The 12395-nt window shown below is 35.7% G+C and overlaps 1 protein-coding gene across 5 annotated transcripts in view; it reads right to left on the reverse strand.

The window, feature by feature from the left end:
- The window catches only part of tns2a (tensin 2a), a 50217-nt gene that overhangs the window by 31411 nt on the left and 6411 nt on the right, over window positions 1-12395 (reverse strand). For 3 of the 5 annotated variants that reach the window (XM_042751207.1, XM_042751208.1, XM_042751206.1), the window contains exon 2: window positions 218-323. In XM_042751207.1, the coding sequence (XP_042607141.1) occupies window positions 218-323 (106 nt within the window). Of the gene's footprint in view, window positions 1-217; window positions 324-494; window positions 561-10244; window positions 10387-12395 lie in introns of those variants that run through there. The other 2 variants (XM_042751210.1, XM_042751209.1) reach the window with 2 other exon arrangements.

The raw sequence follows: 12395 nt of genomic DNA on the forward strand, positions 1-12395 counted from the left end.
ACAGTAACATTAAAGCAAATTATTTAATTTCATAATCTACGTTTTCTTTATAGTAGCATGATTTTCTCAGTATAAATTGTGAGACATACATTTTTTATAAATAAAAATATCACAAGGGGACCATCACATTTGTGGGTCCTTCACATCAAAAATGTAAAAACAAACCAAAAAAACAAAAACCCTGAGATAAAAGCAGAAATGGTCAGATGTTACTCACCTCGACAAAAAGAGCCCAAATTCTCCACACTCTGCCTGCACACCCCACACTGCCGCTTCTTTTTGAAGGTCTTTTCTTTAAAGACGTGGGGCTCGCCCTTCCCCGCCTGGAAAAGACAAACACAACATATTAAAAAAAACGGCTTTGTATTTGATGCTAAACTCACGCTTCTGTCTCCATCACCATCTGTAATCCTGTCATTTTGCCATTAGTTCACTGTTTCTCCAAATAAATATTCTCTTGCGTTCCGCTCTTCTGCCCGATTCCCTTCACTGACCTGAATTCTCCTCTGGATGTTAGGCCTCTGTCTCTCTTTCCATGTACAGCAGCTCATTTTTCAATGCTGAGAACAAAAACAAAAACCCGACTAAACCTTTTATCTGAAAGTGGCACATCTTGCGGTCAGAAACTTGATGAGGATGCTTTGGTTCACACAAACAGCTCTAGATAGCAAAGCCCACTGTGTAGCGCTTGACTACGAAATACCTGACAGCCACATATCCTCCTCAAATACTAATTTGTATGTTATCACTTCTGATGACGCTCAAGACTAACAAAAGACAGCACAAACTCATCATGCAGCATGTTTGTACACTGGGTTTGATTTGATTTTAACTCTGTATGACGTCCCACAGCAGAGCAGCATAATGCAGCTTTGTGTTTGGATGTGCATTTTTCCATTTGGCAGAGAGGTAGAGGGGTTTAACACTCTTTTCCACTCTCTCTCTCTCTCTTTCTCTCTCTATCTCGACCCTGTTTGGACAGCTGGCGAGAAATGCAGCGTGTGCCCGCTAGGTGCCATAGCCACAACTTCAACAAGCTGGCACCATCACATATAGCCACTGGAGTTCCTCACTCCACAACCATTGCTGTTAGAAGTACTAATAACTAATTAAATTTGCCTCTGGATGATTAAACAAATGAAACAGGTGAGCTCTAAGCAAGAAACCACCTAGAACAGTGGTTCCCAACCCTGGTACTGCAAGTTTTGCATGTCTCCTTAATCAAAAACACCTGATTCAGGTCATCAGCTCATTAGTAGACTCCAAGACCTGAAATCAGTGTGTCAGAGAAAGGATTGTGCATTGTTGGGGTGCCTCCAGAACAAGGGTTGGGAACCACTGACCTAGAACATCCTGCCACTCACATCATAACACTCTACCAACAACCCAGAACATAATAACAACATATAATGCCCTAGCAACCATCCAGAATACTTGACTACCCAAATAATATCCTAGCAACCACCCAGAACATCATAACACATAGTGACACCCTAGCAACCACCCAAAACATCATAACACATAGTAACACCCTAGCAACCTTCCAGAACATCTTAACACATACTAACACCCTAGCAACCACCAGAACATCATAACACATAGTAAAACCCTAGCAACCACAAGAACATCATAACACATAGTAACACCCTAGCAACAACCCAAAACATCATAACACATAGTAACACCCTAGCAACCACAAGAACATCATAACACATAGTAACACCCTAGCAACAACCCAAAACATCTTAACACATATTAACACCCTAGCAACCACCCAGAACATCATAACGCATAGTAACACCCTAGCAACAACCCTAAACATCATAACACATAGTAACACCCTAGCAACCATGAAGAGCATCATAATTCACAGCAACACCCTAGCAACCTTCTAGAACATCATAACACATAGTAACACCCTAGCAACCACCCAAAACATCATAACACATAGTAACACCCTAGCAACCTTCCAGAACATCTTAACACATATTAACACCCTAGCAACCACCCAGAACATCATAACGCATAGTAACACCCTAGCAACAACCCTAAACATCTTAACACATAGTAACACCCTTGCAACCACGCAGAGCATCATAATACACAGCAACTCCCTAGCAACCCCCAGAACATCTTAACACATAGCAACACTCTACCAACAACCCAGAGCATAATAACAACATATAATATTTGCCCTAGCAACCATCCAGAATACTTGACTACCCAAATAATATCCTAGCAACCACAGAGAACATCATAACACATAGTAACACCCTAGCAACCTTCCAGAACATCTTAAGTAACACCCTAGCAACCAACCAGAACATCATAACACATAGTACCACCCTAGCAACCACCCAAAACATCAAAACAAAGCGTAACACCCTAGCAACCATTCAGAACATCTTAACACATGGTAACACCCTAGCAACCACCCAGAACATCATAACACATAGTAACACCTTAGCAACCACCCAGAACATCATAGCACACAGTAACACCCTAGCAATCTCCCAGAACACCATAACACATAGTAAAACCCTAGTAACCACCTAGAACATCATACCACATATTAACACCCTTGCAACCATGCAGAGCATCATAATACACAGCAACACCCTAAAAACCAACCAGAACATCATAACACATAGTAACACCCTAGCAACCACCCAGAATACTCCACTTGCCACATAATGACCCTAGCAACCACCCAGAAAATCATAACACACAGAAACACCTTAGCAACCACCTAAAACATCATAACACCTAGTAACATCCTAGAAACCACCCAGAACACCAAAACACACATAATACCCTAGCAACCACCCAGCACATCATAACCACATAGCAACACCCTAGCAACCATCATTTTCTACACTTTCAGAACCACTAAAACCTTCTATATACACTTTATTTAATTAGCATACTGCACCTATATAGTTCATAATAATAATCCTGTTTGATGTTAAAGACATTTTTTTAAATATTATAATAAATAACTGGTTAAATGGTAGCAGCTTTGTAACATCACTTGATGTCCAATGTAAAACATGGGTCCTGAAGTAAAAGCAAGTGAGAAGCAGAGGTACATTTGTGTCACTGCAGCCTGTCCTCTCCTCATTCATAACTGCTTGTTCTTTAACTGTACTTTGACACAAGACTTCTTCAGTATGATGAAAGTGGTTTAGAAATCTTTCATTCTTTTCAAGAGAAACTTTCATTCACTATGAACAAACATCAGGATCAGCTGCTTCAGACGTTAGCAAATGCCCTGTAAAGTGCCCCATGACAAACGTTACGCGTTATGCATTAAAGCGTCCCATTTAAACATTCACGGTTACTAAGAAAGCCCTCTTTCTGGATTAATCACACCCGATCATCTCGTGTTATCCCTCTCAGAGATCTCGCCCAGATCACGTTGATTTGTTTGGCTGCTCCAGGAGTTCAGTTTGCCTACCCAAATGGAAATCATCAGCTGCTTTTCCCTTTTTCTTTTACAGCTCCTTAATGCTTGGATTTCCTTTCTTTCTTCTATTTTCAGCTTCTAGTTTTTCCCATGTTCACTCTATTCATTTTCCTCAACTTTAGCCAAGGGTCAATGACGTATAAAAGTGTCCACGATAAAGAAAATAAAGCTCCCAGATGTACTCTGTATTCATGCTGGTTTCAATTGTTTTTGAAAAATTTTAACAGTATATTATTTTCATGAAAAGTTTCAATTTAATGATTCTTTTAGTGACATTTTAATTTATTTTATTTTATTTTATTTTTTGCATTTAATACATTTAAGGGTAGATATTTTTAAATTATTAATAAATCAGTAAAGCAGTTCTGTTAAGTGATTTAATAACTGATGTGTAATGATATATATATATATAATATATATATATATATATATATATATATATATATATATATATATATATATATATAAAAGTATGTATGGCTGTGTGTGCATGTGGAAGATATATGTAAAACAATTAGGGCTGTCAAACATTTTTTTGTTACATATTCTGGTAAATAATCAACAGGAAAAAAGCAATTAATCACATATTGATATTTTCTCAAACAAAAATGTTTAAAAAAAAAAACAAATTCAAATAATACAAATACAATACATTACTCTGGCAAAAGTTGCTTTAAAAGTCCCATTTTTTTTTAATTTATTTGTATATCATTGAACATATTCACTGATCTACAGCATTTTGTCTAATTTAATATACTACAGTTATATTAAACTAAAAATTGAAGATCCTTCAATTCACATAAATACACTTTAAAAGCTTAAAAAGAAACTATTAAAGCCACTTGACAGAATCCAAATGTACTTGTCCTATAATTCTGGCCTGCAAGTCAGTGTTTTTGTAATTTCGTATAAAAGTGACCTTTCTGTGCACCCTAATTAGGTGAGTATAGAACGTACATTATAAAGCTTACCTTTCCACTGCTAAAGTCCACAAGGGTCAAGGGCCCAAATGAAGAAATAATCAGCGATCCATTACCTGCACCAAATAACCCTACCCCCTTTAACCGAGTGTGCAAGATCACGTCTCACAGGTCCGGCGCTCTCTGAGGTGTGACTGCAACACCCGTCAACAGACTAACCTACTGCCCGGCCAACAGTGTGCCAAGAGCGGCTTGTCAGGGTAGGGACAGCCCCCGGGGCATGGAGCAGAGACAAGGAGGGACTGTTCACTTAATTTTAGCCATCCAGAACAGCATGCCAAAGCTCTCCAGCAAAAAGGACAGCCTTTGAGAGAGAGAAAACCCTCCCCTTCAAACTCAAATGAAAGAACAGAAGAGGAATTGAACAGACAATCTGGATATAAACAGACACAGAAATGACAGAAAGCGACAGGCAAGTCCGTATTTTGGAAGAAACGCACACCCACATACCATTTTTCTCATGATTCTTCACCTCTGTACTCTCTTCTCTTCCACAAATAGATCCAGCTTTAACAGATCCTCACATTGTGTGCAATATCCTGCAATGAACCGAACTTTGTGCTCCAGCCCAACTCAGTACAAGCAAACTATGAATGGAAGCCCAACAAGAACATAAACACCGACTGACATTCAGGAGTCAATGACATGTAAGAGTGTCCAGGATGAATCTAGCTTAAAACACGTGCCAAGTTGACTGAAATGTACTCTTTGTATTCATGTTTGTTTCATATGGTATTGAAAAACATTTATAACATTTTCAAGAAAGGTTTCAATTAAAAAAAAAAAGTAACAAATGTCATGTGATGTAATTATAGATGCAGTTATATATTATTCTTAACAGATGTTATTATAGTTTTTATTAATATTTTTAATCAGTTTTTATTTTTATACTTTCTGTTTTAATTTTGCTTAATGTTTTAATAATTTTGTTTTGTGTGTTGTCATTTTTAGTAGTTTTTTTATGTCTACACAATTTTTATTTAAGTTGTAGTTATTTTAGTACACCAAATTAAACTAATTTAAAATTTGAAATGTTGCCTTGACAACTAGATGAAATAACATTTTATATTTTAAGTTAATGTTTATTTTTACTTCTTCTCACATCTTAAAACTTCAAAAATATTTTTAAAAATATTTTTAAGTAAAATGTTTTGTATAAATATCTGATAAATTAAATACAATTTATAAAAAAAATATAAATATATAAGTTAAATAAATATATAAATGTATAATTTGTCATAATTTAGGTTACATGAAATTTTGACCTTGATGCATAGGGGTCCTCTTTAAGATATCACTTCTTGTGATTTTTTTTATTGTGATTTCTTTACTGGCTTTTTTTTTTTTTTTTTTTTTTTTTTTTTTGTCCAATAACGGAATTCTTTAATTAGTCTTTTTCTTTATTGTATAATCTCTCCATTATTATTTGATATAATTTAGAATTTTACACTCCTCCCAAAAAATGTATATAGCCTATGTTTTAATAAAAAGAAACATATGCCAATCATATGAGATGGTATTCAAGTCACTGTATGTAGGAACTGATTTTTTAATTTTTTAAGTATTTGTGAATTCATGTAACAAAAAAGAATCATATCACTGACCATTAGACCAATCAAAATGTGCCACTGAGACTCACTATCTGTCCTGTAGTTGGAAGATCAGTCTCAAGAAAGAGAAACCACTGCAGAATTGGTGCTGGTGCTCAGATCTCCATCCTGCCTTAGCCACAAATGTTCTCCAATCAGCATGGCATTAATGTCCAGGGTGCCCCAAGCAGACCGTTCCTGCCATCCGTCTCCCGTAGGTCACAATAAACAAAAAGCATCTGCGAATAACCACGTTATCAATCACAAAATCGTGCGTGCAACGATGGTGGTCCACCAACAGACGCTACCAATTACGATTTCAAATCATAGAGACAAAGAAACTTTGGCACAAACAACATTTTAAGAAAAAACAAATCTAACAGACAGTTCAGAAGAATAAACATCAGTGGGGCTGGAAGAAGGGAACGGAGATCTTGGACATCAAACTGTCCTCATGTGATGAGCCAATAAGGGAATATATGAGCACCGGATTAACTACTGCTATAATCTACACTTGCTGTAAAAGTGCTTTTAATGCCAGAAGAATTAGTTTTCCTGGCCAAAAAATTCCGAAGAGGTGTTTATAGTGGCTTTCGATGCAATGGCCCTAAAAACCTGCCATTTTATTTTCATTGCAGATTGAAGTCCACTAGATTTTTACATTTTCTTTCTGAGCAAAACGCACAGCCACAATAGAGGGCAGTTGCTATGCAGTTACTACACTGTCAAAAATATCCAGTTAAATTTATGCTGAAAAGCACAGCTGTGGCTGCCAGAAATGACAATGTAGCAAAGTTATTACAGACTGGCACATTGGTGCCTGTATATTTAAAACTTAAAACTGTATATTTCATTAAATGATAAAATGTTAATTTACCAACCTGCTTGAATGATCAAAATCCACTTTGTACCTCAAAATTTATTGATAACCACAAAAATAATACAGGTGATAAAACAAAGCCAAATAATGAGTTTATCACAAGAGGCCTATCCATTAAATATGGAAAACAAATATATGTTTCAGGGTCATACAAAGAGAAAAGTCCATCATGGTGACACACATGACACTAAAATGCAACAAACTAAATAAATGACATAAAATAGAAAACAAAACATCCTAATGTATGACAAAAAAAAAAAAAAAAAAAAAAAAAAAAAAAAAAAAAAAAATATATAAATAAATATATATATATATATATATATATATATATATACAAACTAAATAAATGACATAAAAAATTTAAATATTCATTCAGTGTAAATATTTAAATATTCAAACATTCAGTGACTCATGTGTCACATAGGGACTTCTGGGAATGTCTTTTTACTGTTTTTCACTGGAAGTTCATCTTTTTTACCTGCAAAAACATAAATTTATCAGTATTTTACAGCATAATTATATGTAATGCAATGTTAAAACAATTTTTCACCATATATGTTCCAATTTTTACTGTAGCATTAGTACAATGTTGTAAAAATTGTTGCTAGAGCATTACTATAAAGCATTGCAGATGTTTGTTAAGTGAGAACTTACTAGCTCAAGTCAAAAAAATAATTGTCCTTAGTCAATTCATACTCCTTTTTCAATGGGTCCCATGCATGATTTATTACCTGATTGCTTTGAAAAGTAAAAGCACATCTCTTTCCTCATTCACATCTGCAGCACAGCATCCTGCTGAGTGCACCAAACATTTAGGGTTAATAAAGAATGAATATCTCAGCTGGGGAGTATAAAAAAGTGTTACAGGCCTTTTTCCTCACTGAGGGGTGGTAAAGGGAAAGCAAGGGAGCCGTGTGTGTGAATACGAGTGTGTGTTTATAAGTGAGGTGTGTGTGTGTGTAGGGTGGGACAGGCAGTGAAAGAACAGAGACTGCCTGTTCCAGTGATGAAGTCAGCACACTTCCTGCGCTAATCAAATATGTCTCCATGACAAACAAACAAATGCACAATAATCAAAACACAACACACGCAGCATTCAAATCAGACTCTCTGTATTCATAAAGAGCATGAGAACTATTCAACTACTAACTGGTCATCAAAAATCAAATATATTGAATACGGGATGCATCCCGTTCCATGATGGTAAAAGCCCTGCTGCATCCTCAGGAAATGACAGGCTAATCTGCACATCCTATTGTGTGACTTATTATTTGCACTTCCTCCCGTAAGCCTGTCACACACTAAATCACACAGCAGTCTATTAGTGTCAGACTGTTATCAATGTTGTTGTTACTATATATAACCCAAAGGAAAGTCAGAGACTTTAAGGCTTTCCGATATAAACTATAAAGATAAAATACAATCACGCACACGTATGTCCGATTACTCATCAGGAATTCCTGTGGCGTGACTTTTACGTGAACCTTCATGTCAGTAAACGTTCGCACACTATAATCTAACCGTGGCGGTCGGTTACAGACTGTCTTGATTGAGCATTTCAATATGATGTGAAACTCGAAACTTCAGACAGAACCAAGTAAAACACACTAATCAGTGACCACACTCATTTTATGACTATACATAAATGGCTCAATATGCTTGTACAGAATTCCCCCTGATTATGGCTTATATAGTAATTACTTGCAACTTTTTTACTGCTCTAAAATCAACAGCAAGAATTATTACAGTGTGTTGCTAAGTAGCACTTCTATTGTACTGCTCTCTTACACATCTATAACTCTTTCCCTGGGCTTTTCTATAAGTTAAACAGCATGATTTTCTTCAAGCTGACCAGTTTATAGACGAGTGGGATATAATAAGGTTTGCATTATATTCGTTTTGTGTATTCAGGTGGATATGCTAAGCTGAAATAATCAATGCGAGGTCCGATTTGAAGTGACAGCTCTTAGAAAGTGCATGAGAGAGAAAAACAGAGAGAGAAGTAATTATAATGTAGGTGGCAAATCAAATCAAATATTTACTAAGCTATAACAAGCAACCAGCCCATTGAAAATTAAAGCTTCTCTTACATTCTCCAAATTGTGGTCATATTTGTTTAGCTGTATTCAGGGCTGTACAGCAGAAGAACATCCTTCACTGATGATCTCACACCAAATACTGACTTGCAGCATTATATCCTCTGATTAGAATCTTCTTTTGCATTGCATTTTGCATTGTCTTTCTTCTCACAATAATGACAGCACATTGATATTTATCTACCTACTTCAAAACATACAATAATACTAACATACCTGTAGTGCATATCCAAAATGCATGATATTACAATGGCAATTACCCATTGCAATATGTTTTCAATAGCAATAACACTTGCCTTTTTTGCTTTTATTTATTTATTTATTTATTTTTGGCCACTGCCATGTTGAAAGAATGTGACAGCATTCCTTAACATTATTGAAGTTTATTATAAAGACTATAATTGAAATTAATAGTACAGGTTTAATAGATTCTCTTAATCATTCCACCCCAAAATGCTGTCTAGGTAGTGAGCTCACTATGTTTTGAGACAGCTGTTGTCTCTAGTGAGGCGTTTAATGAATGATGACGCAGTAACTATTAGTTACCAGCTCGTGAAGTCATATGATGACTCTTTCTTTCTGCTCCAGTTTTCAGCGCAGCTTCACCCCCGGCAAAGAGTGGGAAAAACCAAGGTACGCATTTCCTTAGACTTTCATCGACGACATAACGCAATAAACATACAAACTCAAACGCTGGTTTTGAATTAGTTCTTGCCAGACTTAATTAGCAGAGTGATAAAACTTTTAAGAGTTTATGAGGTTTTCATTTGTGGTTATGTAATGCAGAGAGAGAACGAGACTGTTATGCATCTGACATGTTTCATGCCATGATAGTGAACATGGAAAGCGTGGACACTGAGACAGCAGCACCAATGCCAGCGATTTCCATTTAAAAGCACACTATACATTTTATTCAAGAGTATTTATTTACCATATGGAGCAACAGTGCGTTGTAAAGCTCAAATCAAAACTAATGCATCATATTTACAGTTAAAAACAGAAACAAAAGTCACTTTTTTCACAAGCAGTCACTATAGGATGCTCTAACATATAACAGAGGAAAACTATATATCAGACAACATAAATACAATAGCATTTAACAGAAATAATTTCAATACATTAACACTAAAGAGATCTAATCACATCTCATTTCATCAATTTTATGCCCATTTCTTCACATTCAGGACCTCTATACATGTAATCTTAGAGCCATACTGAATGAAAATACTCTACCTTGCTCATGTTTTTGGAGAATATTCCAGCTAAAAAAAGTTTCCTTAAAGATTTCATGGGCTACATTCCCAGTGAGTCAATGGAGTGGCACTCGACTACGGATGGAGTTGTTTTCTTTACTCACACTAGACTCATAGTCCTGCAGTGGGAGGAGCTACAGCGGGAAAAGAAGACTGTGGAATGTTGTTACTGGAAGCAAACTTTCCTGATTGGCGGCATCCTGACGAATCGATAGCTGATTGGATGGAATGCAAATTAGAAGCGCCTGCCTTTATGAATGTAGCGCTGTTCTACAACATATCTTTCTAGCATCACTTTCAAAACCATATGCTTTTAAATATTTAGCTGAATTTGCTTAGAATAGTTAAACTTATATTTAAACTTTTAATTTAGAATTAATTATATAATCTGCCTGCCATATGATATTATATATTATGTTACATTTTATTATGATGCTTTATCTTATTCAACAGGAAACTGTGGTATTAACACAGATAGCCTATTAAACGACTATGCAAAATAAGTTTAGTTAATTATGGAATAAGGTAAACATTACATAGTTTCTGATATGCTTTAGACAGATTTTATTTATTTTGAATGTTCCATTAATTATTACTGTCCCTACGATAATAGATAATTAGCCAGAAATTAGTCTGAAAATCAGTGTTATGCATGTTTGTCCGCCAAAAAAAGTGGAGCGTTGAAAGAACTATTGAAAGCACAATGGCGACATCAACTGGTCATATGTGGAGTTACATCTGCAGGCGCGTTCACAAGAGTTTTTAAACGTCCTTAATGTCGCTTTTGATACATTTTTGAACAGACGCAAGTTCCAAACACAAGTAAAAGCAACTTCAGCTAGGCCTCATATCAAACATCCTAGATTTAATTTTGAAACAGACAAATTTGTTCCTCAGTGGGTTTTGTTTTCGCCAATTATGAAACATTTTCAAACACTACATGATTAAAACAAATGGCCACAAATCTAAGTGATGAATGCAGTCCATCTGTCCTTGAGCAGAATAAACAGAAATGCGCTCTGTGGAATCACACAGCCAACTAAATGTGGCTTCAAGCGATGAATCCCCAGACAAACACCATGTGATATGTGCCAGTGATTAATGCATTCATGAAATAAGTTCCATATAAACACAGAAAACATTAAGATTAAGACTGATATCTTAAATATCCAAACGAATATAAATCAGCAAATAGCAATGTATTATTGAATGTTTACTTGAACGTCTTAATGAATGTTTGTGAAATGTCTGAATTGGAAACAGGGAAAAAAATGTGAAATACACACACACACACACACACACACACACACACACTAAATGCATGCAATTTTAAATAAATAAATAAAGTAATTCAATATGCAGAATTTACTGCATGCAGACTACTTCTAGATATACTGCCATATCACAAAACATAAAACACGAATGTGTAAGAGGTGTTTGAAGTTAATCAATGTAGAGATAAAAAAACAAAAGTATAAGGAAGGGCAAGAAGAAATTATACAATCCAATTAAGGAGAGTGAGAGAGTGGCTTGTTGAGAAAGTGTAAAGAGACACATGTGTAGGACACACAGGCCATGAGAGAGTGTGTGCAGACAGGATGTGGAAGGCACATGGTTGAGGAGAGAGGGGCCCTTCAGCAGGCAGACTGTGAACATTAGAGAAACACGTCCCGTCCCACTCACCAAGCCATGTGCATACAAATTTATACTGTTTACAGAACCAGAGGAGAGAGAGAGTTCTTTGTCTAGCACACATTTAATAATTAAAAATAGAACTGCATTTTTCTGCATTTCCTATGTACATGCTCTCTCTTTTCCATCTCTCCCTGTTTTCATATTTAAGGTTTGGGATTTAAACAAACCCACAGCACATTACATTTTGGCAAGTAAACCATTCCCATATGTTGGTGCTATGAACACGAGAGATCCCTCAAATCATGTGGCTTGTGGAGGAGAGGTGTTATTACTTAAATCAGTATTTTCACACGGTTTGAATTATTTAACAATTCTAAACAAATATTTGAAGACGTTTTCTAAAAAATGTCAAACAATAAAATCTATGCATATAAGGCATTTAAAAAATAGTAATAAATAAATTGTAAAAATTACAACTCATATTGAATTCAAGGCA

This window comes from Cyprinus carpio, chromosome B23, assembly GCF_018340385.1.
Source record: "Cyprinus carpio isolate SPL01 chromosome B23, ASM1834038v1, whole genome shotgun sequence".
NCBI classification, from domain to species: domain Eukaryota; kingdom Metazoa; phylum Chordata; class Actinopteri; order Cypriniformes; family Cyprinidae; genus Cyprinus; species Cyprinus carpio.